Raw genomic sequence first — 21268 nt, 5'->3', positions numbered from 1 at the left:
CAAATAATTAATGATTTGCCCTTAAGGACTGCAAAACACCTCTCCCCTTACTTTGTCTATAGACTTCTTATATTTCGCATAAGAATCCTCTTATGCTAATCCATACTGCTAATTCTCATTAGAAAAGTTAAAAATTAAAAGAGTCCTGACAATCCAGAAAAGTTTAGCAGTTCTCAGGAAAGTATCCCATATGGTTGGAAACACCCCACAGATAACATTTGCAGAGATGCTAGACATTGGGCTTTAAAGAAAAGAAAGATTTAAGTAAGCATGAAGCTTCTTCAAAGGAAAGCCTGCACAGATACTTCACGACCCAACCCCATTATGGACATCAATGCGGGGGGGGGGAAAAAAAAATCTATATAGATTATATCAGAAGCACTGAAATATATGATATTGTTACAATACATGCATTCACATTATCCACCGTTAGTAACAAGGGAGCCAAAAGAAAATCATTCAAGTCCCGAGATCTATCAATATTCTAAACAAAGAACATAAGTATATGGCTTTGGTTTCTTGGGTGGGGTTTTTTTGAGAATATCAAAAATTAAGTTTATTCTATCTCATAGCCAAAGATCTTGCAGAATAGAAGTCCATCTTGACTGACAGATATCAACATCAATAAAATGCATGTAAAGCATAACACAGAAAATTCCATGTATTTAACAACATTTAGTCAGTATTATCTTTTCTGCCTTTCTCGTGACTTCACAGACCCTACTCTTCAATGCTGCATTTTACAAATTGCACCTTCCAAATAAAAGAAGTGGGTTGGATTGTTGTGTCACTTGTATTGGTTTTTGTGCGACAGGGTAATTGGTTATTCAGTACTGTAGAATTTCGTAAGTGTAGGCAGTAGATAAATTTGAAACTGAATTTGAATCCACTTAATCCACTCACATGCATAGCATCATGATGACTATAGATGGAAGTAAAATTGGTGATCCAAACCACTACACTGTTTGATTATAGCTACCTTTTTACAATTAGAAACCCTATTGTGATTCTAGTCATCTCTGTGACTCCTAATATTCTTAGTTTCTAACTTTTCTGATAGTTTTCAGCAAGAAGTGTGGCTAATCCTCTCCCTTTCTAATTTGAGCATAACTGTCTCTCCACCTCTCATGGAAGTTTCAGACATTAATTCCACTTTTCACACTAAAAGTTTGCACTTCACTGTTATTTTCTGTATCTGTTATTTTTCCTAGACATAGAACCTAACTAGGAAACATGTCAGTTCCGTCAATGGTATGCATAACTTGTGCAAAGGTAGCAAGACTCTTCCACTCATGCTGAACTCTGCATCACCTGGCCAAATTTTGGCCATTTTTTGTCAGCTGCTGATCACACTGAAAGTCCTATTAATGCTACCCCAGAAGACCCTGTCAGGACCTAGCCAAGTCTCTTTTAACCCATTTACTTTATTGCTATATTTGTTCTTAAATCATACAATGTTAGCATCAGTCTGAGTATGCTTTCCCTCTTTCACCATTTTTGTCTGTAATTTTGTCTAATACTAGTATCAGAACACCACCCGTTTTTATCCCACCATACTCATAATCCCATTACTATTTCCTCTGCTACTGGGATTCAAAATCTGAAAACCTTCACATGAAATCATGTTTTAAAGACTTCCACAACCCCTACTGTGTAACTATCTATCTCCCTCATTTTTCCACTTCATAAAAGAAGATGAACAGGTATTGGTGCACATTCTACACTGGCAAATCCATAAAAATAGGTTCAAGAGGTAACACTGAATTTGCCCATGGCAAAAATTTTAGGCAATCTGGAGACCAGATTTCTCACCATCCTGTACCCACTGAACTCCTGAAAAGAATTCCTGAACCTAAATCACCTGCTTTATTTTGAATATCACCATAGATCCATTTCACCTTACTCCTTTTACAACCTAAATAAACTGCCAGGTCCAGTCTCACTCTCCTAAACCATCTAATTTTGGCTGTTTGAGCATTCTCTCTCCAACAGTCTGGTCTCTTTTTCTTGACATTATCACAAAGACGGTTCCGTCTTCTCTTTCTGTAGTATATATTCCTCTTTATTTTATGACTGACCAACCCTGCAAGGCACTTTGTGATTTATGAAATACATTATTAAACAGGAGGGTTTTTTAACATAATGTATTGTTTCTTGTCATTTCCAGTCTTCAGAAGAGCTAGGAAGCGAAGACCAGATAGAATGTCACAGAAAACATCACAAATTGATACATAAATTATGTTTGTAATATACTGCAAGCTTACACTGTGCCCCTTTCAACAGAAAGTAAAAACTCTGATTCTTTATGCAGAAGGAATTCAGACATCCACCATCAGATATAAAAGGTCAACATAATGAGCACAATTTTTAAAAATACTACTTTCTAAAGTAAAATAGTAAATATATTCTCCACATATCTTTACTCTTTTTCTCTAAAATAAAAAAGAAGAACAAATGAGTCCAAATATTATTATATTTGAAATATGCACAGTGCCATGAAAATAATTACTTTGGGCCTGCTTAATAAACACTTTCACATTTTCGTTATTAGTATTCTTCAAGAAGATCACTTCAAAAAATTCCTATCAACACCACTGTTCTTCATGAGTCAGGTAAACAGCACAAAGAATAAGCACTGCTTTCAGATACTTAATAAACCCAAAATGTAAATACCTTATTCAGATTTTTTTTATTTAAAAACTTATAATGTAAATTGAAGCCTTACCTATATTTTACCCATGGATCTAATACACATACTAATAGTCTAACATTTGTACTATTAACAAAAATCTGTTTTATGCTAGGCATTTATTTCCAAGAGCAGTTCAATACTTTAACAACATGACAAAATTTCTCAGATTATTACACAAAACAGAAATAAATTCTGTTTAGTCAGGGCCTATATCCCTGAAATAATAATTACAATAGAAGAAAATATTTAACAACAAATGGCAGAGTGAAGAAATTTTTAATACTAATAAGCAGTTCACAGTTACCATTATGAAACATATCAAGAACAAACTGAATTACTAAATTAAGTAAATCATCAATCACACCAATGTTTCTTCTTGCTAATAAGACCTTTTTTTCTATGAAACTGTAAAATGAGGTACTATCTTCAAGACTTCTTTCCCCTCAGAAAAAAATGCAAGGGAAAAGTTGTAGTAAAAATTCTGCCTCATAGCAAGTAATTTCAGTAGACTATATTCCCCTTTCCAGCAAATCTTTCCTCACCCTCATATCCCCCTTTCTTCTCCCCTCATATTGTTCTGTTTCAGAGTTTCTAAGTTTTCTTAATTCTTTTTTGTCATTCAAATTATTTCCTCTCTTTAGCTCTTTTTTGCAAGCAAAAAATAATCTATAAAGCAAACATATGTATTACACAAATATATACATACATAGACACACAAACAGCCATAGTCCTGATTTTGCAAATGATTATCAGACACACTTTTCCCCTGTGTTTCATACAAGGCAGGCAGTGGAGAAATCAGTATACTTAATATAAAACTATAAACTTCTTTGCATACCTCCTGAAAGTGAAACTGCAGAGTGTAAGAAGAAATGAAAGTTAATCTATGCCTAAACACTGGAGAAAGCTTCAAGTTCCATAAAGACTGCCACAGCAGTCAGATTTAGCTGCTGCCTACAAGTTCTCATTGGGGCTTTCAGGTGGAAGTGGCTGTCTTCTCACAATTCAGAGAAAACACACTGCCTATCATGCTTTTTAATAAAGTATTTTTCAGTTCTCCATAAAACCAGTGTGGCTGTCTTGAAGAACTACACGTATACCCAGTAAAATTAGAAAATATATATTACTACCGTACATCCCAGGGTATTTGGTTTCACTAAGGAAGCACTTGTCAACTCAGTTTAAATTTTTTAAGAGCAGACAAGATCTTTACTATCTGATCCCAAGATTCAACTCAACCTCCACTTTTTTTGAAGAAAATATTGCACTAATATCACCTTAACACAAGATACATTTTACTGATATAGGAAGAGCATTAGCATAAATTATTGCAGCATTCCTCCAGTTAAAAGCACATGTGTAACAATAAATAAATCTTTAACTGTCTTCCATTCAACTTTTTTTTAGCACTGCATTTCTTAACAACATGGGCCAATGTGGTCCCGTAAATGAAGTCGTATACACTGCTATTTCTTCAGAAGATGAAGAGGTCAGTGTTTAATGATGTTTAAAGTTCATTCGGAAGTGTAAACAAGTATCTGTAAACTAGAAAAGCATTTCTCGTACTATCAACTCATACCTCCTTCAAAACACTTTAAAAAGTTTTCTTAGCTTCTATCCATTGTGTCTAAGGACTTCAGGGTTTAAGTACATGTCTCTACTACTTGGATTTTTACAATATGCAGTGAGGTTTTCTTTAAATAGCACTTTTAAAATCCTAAGAATCCAAAATAATTTTCATGCAATCATTGTTTTAGTTAAATTTGTCCTATCATCTTAGAACATTTTGGAATTACCTATCTTTATATCCATTTTTAATAAAGATATCATTCTTATGGCTGAGAAGACTTTCTTAGTATGTCTAATTTTATCAAAGCAGCAATTTAAAAAAAAATATATATATATCATTAATCAATTCAAAACATAGACTTGCATTATTACAATAGGTGGTGTTTACCTTCTCTGTCTAAATGCAAGAGATCCACTATACAAGAAAAGCAGGTAAACATAAAGCAATGACCTAAGAACCAGCAGCTGACCAATTTATCACCTTCTCAGTTTCAATGCATGATATTGCATAGGTCTTTTGTCTTCTGCATGGTTATAAAAATAACCAATAATGTTTTATGGAATTACCAACTACAAAATTTTCCATCTAAGTTTGGATGACTACAAACTGCCAGAACCAAACTAAGCATAACGTATCTTTTATATATCTTTCTAAAGATTTTATGTTCCCTTCACAGGTATTTTGAAAAAAATAAGACTTTATGATCAAAAGGAAAACATTTTTCTCATATATTTCAAAATACACGTATACCACAATCTATATGTATAACATTAAACCTACTTATCTCTCTCAAGGCTGTTCAATCAAAAATCTAAGATTATGGAGAAAGGATAGCAGAAGCTTCCTATTTAGGAAGTACCTTTAACACTAAATCTTATCTCCTACTGGGCCTACTGAGTTAACAGTAGAGAATATGACTCTGATTCAAAAAAGCAATTAAATGCATGTTTAATACAAAACGTGTTAGGCAGTCCCAAAGGACAACTGAACCAAAGAAACTGATTTAAAAGAGGCCTTACACAAGTTCCCTCAAATAGTTTTGGGGTTCCCAACTCATTAAACTTCTCATATTGAATCATTATAATCTCTTTCTGTTGAACTCAAATAAGCCTTATGTACTTATTAGTCTTTTCCTTTAAAACAAAAGAATGCATTACTGCAATGTTCTTTACATCATAAATCTCACATATTTCATAGCATTCTCTGCTTAAAAAAAAAAAAAAAACCCTACTGTCTTCGCTTTTCAGTAAAGCTTATCACTGTGAAGCAATTGTACCCCATCTGTTTGCTTTAGTCAGTTGAAACAAACAGATAAATGAAATCATCTTTCATAAAAATTTAAACTTGCCATGACTTTGGCTCCCCAAAATGGAGATAATTAATACTGTAGAGATCCATGTCTTCAGTGTGCCACGCAAATGTTGTTTTCCACATGCCAAAATATAGATATGGCGTATTTACACCCTCAATAGAAATTCCACAGTCTTCTTCTACAACATCCAATATTGTATTAAGATGGGCAATATTCCACTCCTCAATACCCTGAAAAAGATACATAATAAATCTATTAATGAATTTCTAAAGTAATGCAATTTTATATAATAGTCACAGTCAAAATATACACACCTGATCTAGCCCTTCAAAAGTCTGTAGATTAACACAAATTTGTAAGCACTTTAGAAGACAGCTGAAGTTATCCGAAGAAAAATTCTCTTAACCTTAGTAAGGTTTAGATCAGGTTCTAAGTCCGAGATGTTCAGAGCAGAGAACATAAGTTCACATCTGCTTAACACTTAATACATCATATCTAACATGCATTGAAACACCATACACAATAGCAATAATAGCTGCAGACAAAATCTTTGATGAGTTGATAGCTGGAAGCCACTAAGTTTCACTGGGCCTATGTATGCTTTTTAATTACTTACAAAGTAATATTAAACAGTATGAAAAATGATTAAAAAATTTAATTTACATGCATAAACTTACCATTTCTCTGAAAAGTATAAAAACTAAAACCATTACATCACTTCAGACGTATTTCTAATCATAATGATGTACTGCATAAGAAATATACCACAGAAGAAATCTATTGATTTAATGGGATTTCAGCTGTTTCCTTACATTACTGCCTACAAAACTTGTATATTAAAAGCCATTCAGAAAGCCATGCATGTAGTTTTTGTTGTATTTCAGATTCATCCACAAAGTGCAATTCTAATTTCAGGTAATAGAGCATGTAAGAGTCAGTATAACCAAGATCAAAGCTACAAAACTGAAGAGAAAGAGATTAGGCTTCATTATAACAGCAATTATTAGCACCTCCAGGGAAGACATTAACTGGTGCTCAAGCAGTCAGAAAAACAAGAAATATAATCAAAACTATTACAAATTAAATTCAGGCAAGTTTCTTTATTGGGAAGACAGCCCCTAAACATGCCCTTAACCATGACCTGCTCCGTACCCCCCATCACTGAACTCTGTACAGTTCTGGTAATCTTACTCAAATTTGGGGAACGAATTGATGGCAGACTGCAGACCTGATGCAGCTGATTAAGACCAAGAAACATGGTGACATCCAATAGTTGGGCAGGTGGTAAAGTAAGAATACAGGTTAAAGCAAGAAGCAAGGAACATTTAATACTCTCAGTTTTCATTTCCTTGTTTATTGAGATTTTATGTCAAGCATGTTCTGTATGCAGCAACTAGAAGTGATATACAAGATGCTAACTTCTGTATGAAGTTCAACCTTCTCATTGAACAAGCACTTCTGACTGCCTCCTATGACTATTTCACTTAGTAAGAAAAACTATCTGTAAGTTATCTGGGACTTTTACAAAGGAGTAAAGGACTTCTACAGAATGAGTTCGTTCCAGGCAGCAATTTTTGTTCTTTTTTTAAAATGGAAGCTTTGGCTTTGATGCATTTGTGTGACAAAGGGACTTGAAATTTAAAAATTTAAAAAAAAAAAAAAATTAATATGATGACCATTATCAAAGAAAAAAAACTAAACACCAATACGAACTCAATAGTAGATGCTGGTAAAACTTGCACCTTTCAAATCTAAAAATCATAATCACCAGCAAGGTAATAGAGCTGTAAAATATAAAATTTGTTTGAAGAAACAATTTTAACTAATTGTTCCTCAAATTAATTTACATATTTTATTTTTTTTAAATCACATAAAATTTATCTTTGTTCACAAATCATGCAAGGCCAATGGCATCCTGGCCTGTATCAGAAATCGTGTGGCCAGCAGGAGTAGGGAAGTGATCATGCCCCTGTACTCAGCACTGGTGAGGCCGCACCTCGAATACTGTGTTCAGTTTTGGGCCTCTCACTACAAGAAGGACATCGAGGCGCTGGAGCGTGTCCAGAGAAGGGCAACGAGGCTGGTGAGGGGTCTGGAGAACAAGTCTTATGAGGAGCAGCTGAGGGAACTGGGCTTGTTTAGCCTGGAGAAAAGGAGGCTGAGGGGAGACCTTATCGCTCTCTACAACTACCTGAAAGGAGGTTGTAGCGAGGTGGGTGTCGGTCTTTTCTCCCAAGTAAGAAGCGATAGAATGAGAGGAAATGGCCTCAAGTTGCGCCAGGGGAGGTTTAGATTGGATGTGAGGAAAAATTTCTTTACTGAAAGAGTGGTGAAACATTGGAAGAGGCTGCCCAGGGAAGTGGTTGAGTCCCCATTCCTGGAGGTATTTAAAAGACGTGTAGATGCGGCACTTAGGGACATGGTTTAGTGGACATGGTGGTGTTAGGTCAACGGTTGGACTCGATGATCTTGGAGGTCTTTTCCAACCTTAATGTTTCTATGATTCTATGATTCTAATCTGGAGAAACAAATTAATACAGCAAAATAAGAGCAATGACACAACCATGTAGACACAGACACACACAGGGTTAGAAGACAACAATAAATACACCAGATAAAAATCAACTGTTAATCTAGGCAGTATACTATTTCTGAGAGTGGCCAAAAGCAGACAAGAAACAGTGTAAGCAAAGCAGTACTTCCCCAGAATACCCTTCCAGCCTGCAGCAATTTGCAGACTGAAGGTTTCTCCAGGCAGAGGTGTTAGCCTTCTACTTAACAGTACCCCATGGGCTTTTTACCAACTTACTCATCCAGTCACCTTCTTTAATCCATGTAAGCTTTTAGCAAGCATAACATCCCGAAATCTTACTCTTTTCTTACTAAGAATTAAGTGATTATTAAAAGAATAAATTATCTTTTTTTTTTTTTAACACCACATCTCATCTTTTCACCCTCTATTAAGTCAAGTCACAACTAGTCACCAAGCAAACTACTAGTGGTTTGCCCCTAAAACAAAAGCAAATCCTCCGATGAAGAACAATCCTAGGAGAAAAAGTTTGCTTCAAAATACCAAACATACCAAATACACAATCCACAACCTCTACACTCAAGATGCATGAGCTATTTCCATTTCCTAAAGACTATTCTGGACAAGTAGACTTAGCTCAAAAGGAAACTGGCTGAAACACTAAAATCACACTGATTCAATTGAACTCTTCCTACATTCTTTGAACTTAAAAAAAAAAAACCCAAACCAGTTTTATATTTATGCCTTGATTGTTACAAGTAATTATGACAAATTATTATTAAAGCTGTTACTTTCCCTCACAGATATATCTTTTTTAATATTCCAAAACATTAAGTAAAATGCTTACATGAATTTTTAAGTAAAATATCGATTCTAAATTTTACAATAATTAAGTAACTGTTTTTAAACTTCGCAATTGCAATGCATGCTAAAAAGATCACAGGAGCTCTAAAAGAGCTATTAACAGGTCAATACATAACAATACTTCTCAAAATTAAAGCATATCTTAGCAGGTTATGCTATATTTAATAACCATTATTAGAACACCAGTACACATATTACTTGACCATGAGGTGTAGCTGGTAGTTTCTTACAAATACAAAAACCCATTTAGACATTATAATCTATTCAACGTTAGGAAAATATCAAATATTTGTTCTGCTCAGAATATCACAATAATATCAGAATATTATAATACTTTCAAGGGAACGTGTAAAGAAAGTATTTCTAATTTATCCACATTTTTCATGGCAAACGCTTTAAAGAGTACCTGTCATCTCTGACAACTGTACCACACAATCCAACATCAGGAAAAAAGCTGAAAAATAACATATTTTTCTTTCTTTACTACAACAAAGAAATACAGGCTTGAAACATCTTACCATCTATGGTTGTTGCTACGCACATTGGACTTACCTTGTATTTCTTCAGAGAAATATTGTAAGGTACATAGTAGTTTATATAGAAGACCACTACTCCAATCTTCACTAATTTTGTAGATGATTCAAACTTACTGTAAATTACTATCAAGTGTTTTTCTGACTCTTTTAACAGCCTTTGAACCAGCTTTTAACGCAATGTGGAGAAAAAATGGGACACTTCACAAGCAGCTCTCAAATATCTGACCACTTGCACGGTTTAGAAGGACCTGACCCATTCTTTTCTCAAAGACACAAACAAAAAATGTAGCTTTCAGTATATTGGTAAAAAGTGAAGCTCAAGGTTGTAAGCAGTGACCTCTTTGCAGATAAAAATCAAATAGGCTCCAAATGAAATTATTTTTTACTCATTTCCTTTTTTTAAAGTACTTACAATAGTGACATGATACTATCCTTTGCGATTTACTTAAAAAAAAAAATCAGCCAACTGTGATGTATTCTATTTTATGAACATATTTCTGTATGTATACATTAATACACACAATCCTTTTTTCAGTGTTTAGTTTATCCTGTGATTATCTCATTAATTCGTTTCAATATTAACCTGGCAAACAAGACATCTGTTCTACAACTAGGATTAAAAAGCCCCTATGACTGACTGTAACAGCTCAAATAATACAGAACAGTAAAAATACTACTCAAGAGAGAGTGGAAAGGAGTAGGAGAAACACACAGAAAAATTTCTGCCTGGTCACCCCACTCCTCTCTCCACACTCCCACTCACTCACACTAACGAATATAATAAAAAACCTGCCACATCTTTATTGCTTCTTCAAAGTGCATGAAATACAGACAAAAAAATGCTATGAACAGAACCTCTGCACCATAAACACACAGATTAGGAAATACTAACAATCTCCCTCATTTGATCTTTTTTCTTCTCAGTATCTTTTTTCATATAACCATTGCTTTGCAGCACCCTTTTGAAGGCTGGGAAAAAAACCAGAAGCAAGTAGATTCTCCTTGGAAATGTACGCTACAACCAAACACGTTAAGTGAAGGAATGCTCACATTGATCTCAACTATGAGATCACAGAGAAAGGACATCCCACATAGAATCAAAGAATCATTTAGGTTGGAAAAGATCTTTAAGATCCTCAAGTCCAACCATTAACCTAGCAGTGCCAAGTCCACCACTAAACCATGTCCCTAAGCACCTCATCTACACATCTTTTAAATACCTCCAGGGATGGGGACTCAACCACTTCCCTGGGCAGCCTGGTCCAATGCTTGACAACCATTCTGGTGAAGAAATTTCTCCTAATATCCAATCTAAACCTCCCCTGGCGCAACTTGAGGCCATTTCCTCTCGTCCTATCACTAGTTACTTGGGAGAAGAGACCGACCCCCACCTCGCTACAACCTCCTCTCAGGTAGTTGTAGAGAGCGATGAGGTCTCCCCTCAGCCTCCTTTTCTCCAGGCTAAACAACCCCAGTTCTCTCAGCTGCTCCTCAGAAGACTTGCTCTCCAGACCTCTCACCAGCCTTGCTGCCCTTCTCTGGACACACTCCAGCACCTCAATGTCCTTCTTGTAGTGAGGGGCCCAAAACTCAACACAGTATTCGAGGTGCGGCCTCACCAGTGCCGAGGACAGGGGCACGATCACTTCCCTACTCCTGCTGGCCACACTATTTCTGATACAGGCCAGGATGCCATTGGCCTTCTTGGCCACCTGGGCACACTGCCGGCTCATGTTCAGCTGGCTGTCAACCAACACCCCCAGGTCCTTTTCCAACAGGCAGCTTTCCAGCCACTCTTCCCCAAGCCTGTAGCGCTGCATGGGGTTGTTGTGGCCGAAGGGCAGGACCCGGCACTTGGCCTTGTTGAACCTCATACAGTTGGCCTGGGCCCATCGATCCAGCCTGTCCAGGTCCCTCTGCAGAGCCTTCCTACCCTCGAGCAGATCAACACTCCCACCCAACTTGGTGTCGTCTGCAAACTTACTGAGGGAGCACTCAATCCCCTCATCCAGATCACTGATAAAGATATTGAACAAGACCAGCCCCAAAACTGAGCCCTGGGGAACACCGCTCGTGACCGGCCGCCAACTGGATGTAACTCCATTCACCACAACTCTCTGGGCCCAGCCATCCCGCCAGTTTTTTACCCAGCAAAGAGTACTCCCATCCAAGCCATGAGCAGCCAGTTTCTCCAGGAGAATGCTGTGGGAAACGGTATCAAAGTCTTTACTAAAGTCTAGGTAGACAACATCCACAGCCTTTCACTCATCTACTAAGCGGGTCACATAATCATGTGCCAGAACATGCAGAACTTTCTACATCTAAAAAAAAAAATCATCAGTCCATGTCCCTTCAGTAAGCTACCCAGTAACATCCTGTACATACTTGTGGTGGGTTGACTCTGGGTGGACGCCAGGTGCGCACCAAAACTGCTCTGTCACTCCCCTCCTCAGCTGGACACGGAAGAGAAAATATAATGAGAGCTCATGGACCAAGATAAGGACAGGGAGATCACTCAACAATTACAGTCATGGGCAAAACAGACTCGACTTGGGGAAAAATTGATTTAATTTATTACCAATCACATCAGAGTTGGATAATGAGAAATAAAAACGAAATCTTAAAACATGTTCCCCCCACCCCTCCCTTCTTCCTGGGCTTAACTTTACTCCTGAATTCTCTACCTCCTCCCCTCCAGCAGGGAGAGTATTGATCCCTGGGATACATTTATAGAAGTCCTTCTCGTTGCCTTTGACATCTCTCAGATTCAATTCCAGGTAGGCTTTGATGTTCCCAATTGCATTTCTGCATACCTGGACAGCGTCCTTATGTTCCTCCCAGGTTACACGTCCCTGCTTCTACCTCCTGTGTATTTCCTGTTTATGCTTGAGTTTTGTCAGAAGCTCCTTGCTCATCCATGTAGACCCCTGGCATTTTTGCCTGAGTTCCTGCTCATTAGGATGGACCACTCTTGAGCATAGAGGAGGTAAATACCAACCAGCTTTCTTGGGCCCTTCTTCCCTGCAGGGCTTTATCCCATGGGACTCTTCCAAGCAGATCACTGAAGAAGCCGAAGTCTGCTCCCCTGAAAGCCAGGGTTGTGGTCCTGCTTTCTGTCTTGACATGTCCTCTTAAGATCCTGAACCCCACCACCTTCATGGTCACTACCGCCAAGGCTGCCTTCGACCTTCACATCTGTAACCAGTCCTTCCTTGTTTGTGAGTACCGAGGTCCAGCAGACAACTTTGGTCAGGAAGTTGTCACTGATGCTCTCCAGAGACTCTTGGATTGCTTATGCCTGCTGCTCTCCTGCAGCCTTAGGTTAAGCTACAACTCAGATGCCATCCTTAACTTATTTCATGATCAAATCCAAACTCTACATACCATGTCAAGGTGCTGCTTTAAAATTAAGTTAGCTGCTCTGTCAAGAGATACAGCAGGAAACTTGAGTACATCTGTTGCTAGAGTTAATATTACATTAGAGATGTACCTACAATTTAGCAAAAATAACCGTTAGCCTACAAACTCCACTGAATCAACCACTCTTGTATTACTAATCAAACATGCTCCCCACAGCTTAGACATGGGAGAAGGTAGGCATTAGGAATTGTCTTATCAGGAGGAATAGAACTAAGAGAAGGAAAAGGGAAGTAAAGTGCTATCTTCAAGACAGGAGCTGAAGAAGAGTGGAGAGAGAGAGGCAAGATAATATTTATATGTGCTTCTTCCAAACCTTGGCTTTTCTCTACTGAATAGCAGACTCCATTGACAGCACTGAAGTCAGATGTGTTTTATGACCCGTTATAAACATCAAATCAGTCACTTTTCTTTGGAACTTCTTTTGAAACAAGGAAGATTTTTTCTCCCCCCTAGTTGCTAGATCAGTCCATGTAGGGGTTTCATACATCTTCCCCATCTGTCCATACAAATACAAATTCAAATTAATAAAAAAAAAAAATTAAAAAAACCCCAGGAAACAGAAAAAGTTAATTTGAGCTCCTTGTATCTCATACAACAAGGAAACAACTTAATTTGTGGCCTCAGTGATTGGTGGTTTGATTTAAACAACAGTTGGGAGTGGCATGGAAGTGGAAGGCCTAACGGTAGTTCACCAGAACAGAGGCTGTACAGAAAAAGTAGGTGAATCACACTCTTCAATTTACTCACAGGTACAATTGCCAGATAAGTTAATAAAGAGTTAATAAAGGTATGATACCAGAAACAAAGTAACTCTCTCCCTTCCCCTTCTTGACAGAAACAGTAACTTTTTACAACTGTTTCACAGGCTAGTCATTCACAGTCTAAGCTGGCTCAAGTTGGCATTACATTCATGCTAACTCACAAGGAAGGCAGCTCTCTTGAAATAACATAATAAAAAATAAATAATCACTTCTCAATTAAATTTCCTAAACCATCATAACTCTTAGGTGTTCATAATCAATTCATGAATCAGTTTAACAACTGCAGCTAGTGAGACTGCTCCTTTATTATTGACATTATAAACTCTTTCAGGAATATTAATTTTCACTCAAGTCCAGATGACCTTATAGCAACAAAAAGACAGAACCTTGAACATGTACCTAATAATGTTTATAATCTTAACATACGTAATGATCCTCACAATCTGTTCCTTAGTGCAATGCTTTTTCTTGAGTCACCTAGTCATTCTCCTACAAAGCACTGTAATTAAATGTAACAGCAAGTAAAATGCATACAACACTGAATAATATTTCAAGCAAACATTCAGCTATTTTATATTTATTTTCTATAAAGCTCTATACAGCGTACAGAACACTTGTTCTCATTGGTTATTTCCTCATTCATAAAGATTTAATCTGTGTTCAAAACTGCCAAATAACCATAACAACAACCCCACACAATGCTACAGGCTTGGGGAAGAGTGGCTGGAAAGCTGCCTGTCAGAAAAGGACCTGGGGGTGTTGGTTGGCAGCCGGCTGAACATGAGCCGGCAGTGTGCCCAGGTGGCCAAGAAGGCCAATGGCATCCTGGCCTGTATCAGAAATCATGTGGCCAGCAGGAGTAGGGAAGTGATCGTGCCCCTGTACTCGGCACTGGTGAGGCCGCACCTCGAATACTGTGTTCAGTTTTGGGCCCCTCACTACAAGAAGGACATTGAGGTGCTGGAGTGTGTCCAGAGAAGGGCAGCAAGGCCGGTGAGAGGTCTGGAGAGCAAGTCTTCTGAGGAGCGGCTGAGGGAACTGGGGTTGTTTAGCCTGCAGAAAAGGAGGCTGAGGGGAGACCTCATCGCTCTCTACAACTACCTGAGAGGAGGTTGTAGCGAGGTGGGTGTTGGTCTCTTCTCCCAAGTAACTAGCGATAGGACGAGAGGAAATGGCCTCAAGTTGCGCCAGGGGAGGTTTAGATTGGACATGAGGAAAAATTTCTTCACCAGAATGGTTGTCAAGCATTGGAACAGGCTGCCCAGGGAAGTGGTTGAGTCACCATCCCTGGAGGTATTTAAAAAGATGTGTAGATGTGGTGCTTAGGGACATGGTTTAGTGGTGGACTTGGCACTGCTAGGTTAATGGTTGGACTTTATGATCTTAAAGGTCTTTTCCAACCTAAACAATTCTATGATTCTATAAATACACAACAGACATTCTGGAATAATCCAAATATCACAAGGGTAAACTTTGAATCATTGATGGTAGTTGTCAAATTTCAAAGCATGCATTTATAACTTTGTTCCTGTTCCTTTTTTGTTGTTGTTGTTTTGCTGTTCCATATAACACAGGCTTCATAACTTTGCCCCATCTTCCAAACCCCTCAGAATCTGTCATCCTCTGATCTAAGAAAAGCAAAGAATACTACAAGATCTATGATCTCTCTGGCACAATGCCAGCAAGGTGCTGGATTCCACAAATAACAATATTGTTTCTTAAATAATCTAAATAGTAAAAATTAAGGCTTCATCATGCTTCAGATACAGATGTCTCAATGTAAAATTGAACGTCACCATGTGGAAAAGAAAACATAATTAGTAAGCTTTTAAACTAAAGAATAAGGACTTGTGTACAGAAGCATTTCTTGCTAATTTTGATGGCCCAAGTACATGTATACACCACACAGTCACTAAGTTCCTGGTGTTTTTCTACTTGGAATTCTGCCAGATATTTACCTTTCCGTATTAAATGCAACATCTATAATACACTGTTTTCTATAAAATGCATTTAATAAAAAGTAAGCATTTGGCTTTGTTTATCACAAATAGGCTGTTATGACAAATTAATCCCACCACCCCCTTTCTGCTGTATGTTGCCCAAAACATCAGCTACTTGTATTCATCTCCTTTCCCCGAATAATGACAATCCTGAAGTAAACTGAATGAAGACATAAGAACAACCTCTAATTCAAAACAGAATCAAAAAGATCCTTTCTTAGCACTATCTTCAAGTGAAAACATGAAAAGTATTAGTTGTGCAAATACACCATCTGCTGGCCAAAAATTAACTTCGGCAAAAAAAACATTTTGAGCAGTGGCATCCATAACTTTCTCACCAACAGTTTGGTATCAGGGTATTTTCCTTCTTTTCCTCTAAACCCCACTGGGCTGTACACTGTGACATGGCTGTCACATTCACTGCTCAGTCTGTTCACACTCTTTCCTCAGTGTCTATTCACTTCACTAACATTTCTCCTTTGTTATTTGTTTATTTTTTAAATAATGTCCATTTAATCATAGCCATTAAGGCTTTTTTTATTCTACTTATTACTGTTTTCTTTCCCACTCCTTTATTCCCCACTCCCTGCAACTTTCAGTGCTTTGTCTCCTCTTCCTATGCACCCGACATCTGAGTTAGGATTGCTGAACACTGCTCTTCTCACTTCACCCTTTGCTTTTTTGACCTCACTTCCTCAGCCTGCCAATCTAATGAGAGAGTAATTCCATGAGAATGAAATCTCTGACCTTCTCTTTGACCAGCCAGCACTTCAAAATCGGATACTTCTGTGTTCTCTTTTCTTTGGAAACATTGCTCATGCAACACTAACCTTAAGATACTTAAGACCAAAGAAAACACAATCAAAACAAAGTGTACATTTGTAAAAAGCGACACCAGAAGGCATTATCTGCCAATATTAAAGAAAAAAAAAAATACCAGAGAAGATAAAGGGCAAGCTTCTATTTCTTGAAAGAAACACTGCTTTCCTGTGCCCCATTTTGGTCTCCACAAAGCAACAGCCATCTAGAACGTCTCCTCACCAAAACACCCCAAATCAGAATCTTCAATTATTTTTTAAATCATTTTTATACAGCTATTTGGACACACAGTAGAATTTGGACTTGCTGCTTTCTCTAAACAATAGACCATGGGACATTTATAGCTATCTTTCAAAGATCACATAACCTAGTGCAAAAATTGAATTGCCTTAAGCCATCTTGGCTGATCGTATTTATCTTTGGACAGAGTCTTCAAGTAATTTGTCTTTTGTGAAGAAATATGAAACATTAGCAGAGTCTCAAACCATCTGCCACTGGGAAATTCTACTTTTTTTTTTTTTAATGATTGGAGAAGGAAGTTACATAGAACGTGAAATAACTCAAGAACTCCACACACAGTAGATTCTTTTGGAGAGAAGTATACCCTGTATTTTTTAAATCCTTAAATCTTTTTTGAAATGCTAGCATTTCTCCTGTTAGTCTCATTACTTAAATAATCCTTTCAAAATCTATTTCCTATAGCTACTTACATAGCCTAATTGATATCAATGCATATTCTGTAATTCTTTGGATAATGAGATCTGTGTTAAGAGTCCCTTTTTATCCATGGAGATCTTGGCAAGTAACCAGCAAAAATCATTTCCTTAGGAAGTTTTCATTTTGTCTATTTTAATTCAGAGGTACACAGTAATTGTAAGCACATTTCCAGGAAACTGCAGGCATTCCAAGCATGTATAAAGTACAGCTATCAATCTTCCTCAGTGAAAGACAGAGAAATAAAGTATTTCACCTTTTAATTTTAACGTAAAAGTTATTTAAAATATCACTAAATTTTGACAGAGGTACACAGATAACATGCATACTGAAATGTTAACAAACAAATAAATAAATAGAAACGAATCTCAAAGTTCTGGAGAGTTCAAAGTGAAGAAGGGGAAGAGTCTTATGATCAGGAAGAGTAGAAGTATCCTACTGTCTAAGGACAGAACTGTCTGACTCTCGCAGAGGTAGAGTTACTTTCAGCCTTGCTTGGACTCTTTAAAGTGAGTAACACAAAGATTTCAAAAGAAAGACAGATTCTCACTCACAAAGCAAGAATGTATCCTCTAAGTATAGTACCCTTTAAAAGAGGGCTGGAAGAGATAAACTTCATAAAAAGCTATGCATACTTCATCATAAATGCTCCCATTGATATCTGCTCCATAAATTGGTGCCACAAAAGTCAAGTTCTTCCAGTATTTACGTTCCAGATCTTCATAATCTATGTATCTTGGGGTGCAGTATCTGCAGAGGAAGAGGTAGGCAAAGGTTCAGCATAGTCTTTCAACAACCACCTTGACAATGGACTATGCTTCTGATCCTGCGAACTGAATTCTAAGAGATCACTTTATTTCAAATTCACTGAAATAGAGGAATTATTAGTTGTCCTGAATTCTTAGTTTCATGATTCACCATAGCATGTAAACTCCTACCTGACAGCTACAGTAACTGAAGTCATACACCTACCCATACAACATTTTCTTCAGTCTCCAGCAACTAAACAGCACACATCTACTTACTGTCCTCAGGCTGAGGCCCTCCCTTTTGTTTCTCTTCCGTAAAAAAGACACACACAGAAAAGCCACTTAATTGACAAGTATTTGTTATTTTCCTGCCTCACTACCAGCTCTGCAAAGACACAGAGGTAGGTCCTGCACAAGCCTGTCTCAGAACAACTCAAATATACTAATTATGCCAAGCAGCAGCCCTGCCAGGCAAAAACAGTACTTTCTTCTCTTCTTCCTTCCCCAGAAAAAAACCTTTTGAGAAAAGATGTAATGTTGCAAACAGTTGATACCAAAAATTCTATCGTGCAGTGAAAAAAAATATTTAAGGGAATTTTTCTTTTTACTCCTTTAGTGCAGCACAGGGCACCATACTTTTATATGCATAAATATATTTATGTATATACTTTTGGAAGGTTACTCAAACCTCATGTAAAATCTTGTGGGGACACAACACAAGCACACTACCATAGAAAACGTCCATCAATAGCTTTTGCCTCAGGATCCTTTGTCAGGCCTCTGTTCTCATATATTTAGGTCTGCAGAACAGAAAACTTGCTCCCCAATTACCGCAACTCTGAGAAGTAAAGTTTCACGTTAGCACTGACAACTTACTACACTTGAACTACCGGAAAGAAAATCCAAACATACAAGAATTAAGTAGACCAGGTACATTTACATCGTGTGATAACACAAAACAGAGACAAGCAAGTTAGCAAAACACATCTTAACCAAAGCATTCTCAGCAATGGAGTTGTTTCAATTATTTCTCATGATACGACTCCAGAAATCAGATTGTATTTCTGCTTGGCACTGAGTAGTGTGGATACATATACTCAGTTACCATAACACAAGTATCTTGATTACAGGATGCAGGTATGCCTGTATTTCCCAGAGGTCAAGGTGGAGAAGCACTTTGGTTCAATGGTGAATGATGAATTGTGAATACCTAAACAAATAAACATCTAATGCAAAAATGCATTAGACTGAGCACACACAATCCTTTCAAAGGCAACTATGATTTTAGATGTTCATGGCCCTCCTCTCTTTCCCAAAAAAAAGGGGTAACATCACAATACTCAAGAAAAGAGTCTTTAACAGCGAAGTCGTCTTCATTAAGGAACAAAATTATTTTTATGGGAGAACAGGGGCTCTCAGCTACTTAATAGTTTAAGACATATAGACTGCATTAAGAGTGTCATAGGAGGTTATATGACACATTTTCTCCAGAGCAGTGATGAATATTTAGGAAGACCTACAGCTAGTAATAGATAAGAAGCCCTCCTAACTGTTCTTAACTTTACCTATGAAATGAAGTTGTAAAGTAACTTCAGTAAAAAACATGGAAACTGAAATCAGAAACAATTCCAAAATATCTTCCATGATAAAGAATATAATAAACTTAACTAACATCATGATACATATTAAAACCTTCACAGTATTTTTGCATTATCAAACTATTTTAAGAAATCAGTGTTTCTCATTTTATCATGGGTTAATCGAATGTAAACTTTTCAACATATAAACATATATGAATAGGTATCATAGAAAATGACATCAGATACCATACAGGTTTTTTATTTTATTCTCCCCTCTAACAGTTACTGAACAAATAATTTTCAGAACTACAAAATAGGTTCCCATTCCCACTTACCAGAGGAAGACAATTTTAAGTGTGATAACCTCAATTTTTCACAAGTAATATACAGACAGAAACATACCGATCCTTTTTAATTGAAAGGAGGAGATCAGTTTTGCACTTTTACAAAGGCATGGATATTACGGAACATTTGCTGAGGAGCCTCTTTAAAAGCTTTTCATGTCCTAGTTTTCCCTGATCTTGGTAACAGCTTCTCTTCTTACCTCTTAATTTCTTAAATTAACTTATGAGAGAAACTTTCCTTTGAACTAGGGCAGTGTTGCCTGCCTTCATTATATTCAAGTATCTTTTCTCTCTAGGATCCTTTGACTCACCTTCCAGAAACTACTTCCAGTCAGTTTTGAGGAAATAGTGAAGTAGAATTTATTCTTTTTAGGTGGCCAAAAGGAATGGGGAAGAATTCCTTCCATCACTTCCCTCTTCTTGGAATGCCCACCAATTTGAAACTTTTTAGTATAGTGCCGAGCCCTTCATAGACTTTTTTTCCCCTCCCTTAATATCCACCTTGCCATAACCAGAACATAGAAATTCTCTAGGTGCAGTTGAGTTCTCTTAGATTAATGTAAAAACTTCTGGGCGAGTTAAAAAAGATGTTGGGTTTTTTTCAGAATTACATAATGATAGGCCATTCCAGTATCTAGGCCAAAAAAAAGAATTAAATATTAAACATTAATAAGTATACTCAAAATAAAACTCAGATATAAGCCTGTATCATCTTCATTATTTTCAACATAAGCGTTTATTAGAATAGAAAGAAAAAAAGGTAGACAGAAAGCATCATGACTCAGGTTTTTCAGATGCTTTCTTGCTGCCATGGCACCAGATGCTTTCAACAACAGAAACACAAACAAGATTCATATTGTGGTACCCTTCCACAACTGAGTAGACAGGAAAACCTCTACTGAGTAAGTGAAAAAATCACCAGCTGCCTAGCACAATTCAAAGAAACCACAATATGGAACAAATAAATATTTGTCTTCCTAAGCAAGACAAAGTATATACATACTTGTCACTGTTGGCCAGCTGCTTGAACTCCTTCACTGTCATTGGCTTTTTCTGAATGTTGTACTGTGTGAAGAGCCCTGACTGGCCAGTGACCATCTGCTGAATTGGAGCAGGAATCACCAAATCTTCAATATCATTGTAATGTTTTCTTGGCTTCCACTCCTTCGGTGGGACAACCTTTAAATTCAGAAATAAATAACAGGACGTCAACAGTTGCAATACCAATTCAAAACTTTCTGGAAAAAATCAAAAGAAGTCAATTATGCCCACATGATCAAATGAACGCTTGCTTACTAGCTGTTTCACAATAACTAACTGACCATGTAAGTGCTCATAGATAATGCAGAAACCAATTCAAAATGGGCATAGTATTAC

The 21268-nt window shown here is 37.2% G+C and overlaps 1 protein-coding gene across 12 annotated transcripts in view; it reads right to left on the bottom strand.

The window, feature by feature from the left end:
* Nucleotides 1–21268, bottom strand: part of KDM4C (lysine demethylase 4C) — a 295962-nt gene that overhangs the window by 255708 nt on the left and 18986 nt on the right. For 11 of the 12 annotated variants that reach the window (XM_076363457.1, XM_076363452.1, XM_076363456.1 and 8 more), the window contains 3 exons: nucleotides 20895–21070; nucleotides 17854–17968; nucleotides 5611–5804 (listed from right to left, as the gene is read on the bottom strand). In XM_076363457.1, coding sequence (XP_076219572.1) covers nucleotides 5611–5804; nucleotides 17854–17968; nucleotides 20895–21070 — 485 coding nt within the window. Of the gene's footprint in view, nucleotides 1–5610; nucleotides 5805–9373; nucleotides 9423–17853; nucleotides 17969–20894; nucleotides 21071–21268 lie in introns of those variants that run through there. The other variant, XM_076363465.1, reaches the window with a different exon arrangement.

The sequence above is a fragment of the Aptenodytes patagonicus genome, chromosome Z (genome assembly GCF_965638725.1).
Source record: "Aptenodytes patagonicus chromosome Z, bAptPat1.pri.cur, whole genome shotgun sequence".
Classification (NCBI taxonomy): Eukaryota; Metazoa; Chordata; class Aves; order Sphenisciformes; family Spheniscidae; genus Aptenodytes; species Aptenodytes patagonicus.
Note: the sequence above shows the minus strand (reverse complement) of the source record. Positions and strands in the feature narration are given on the sequence as shown.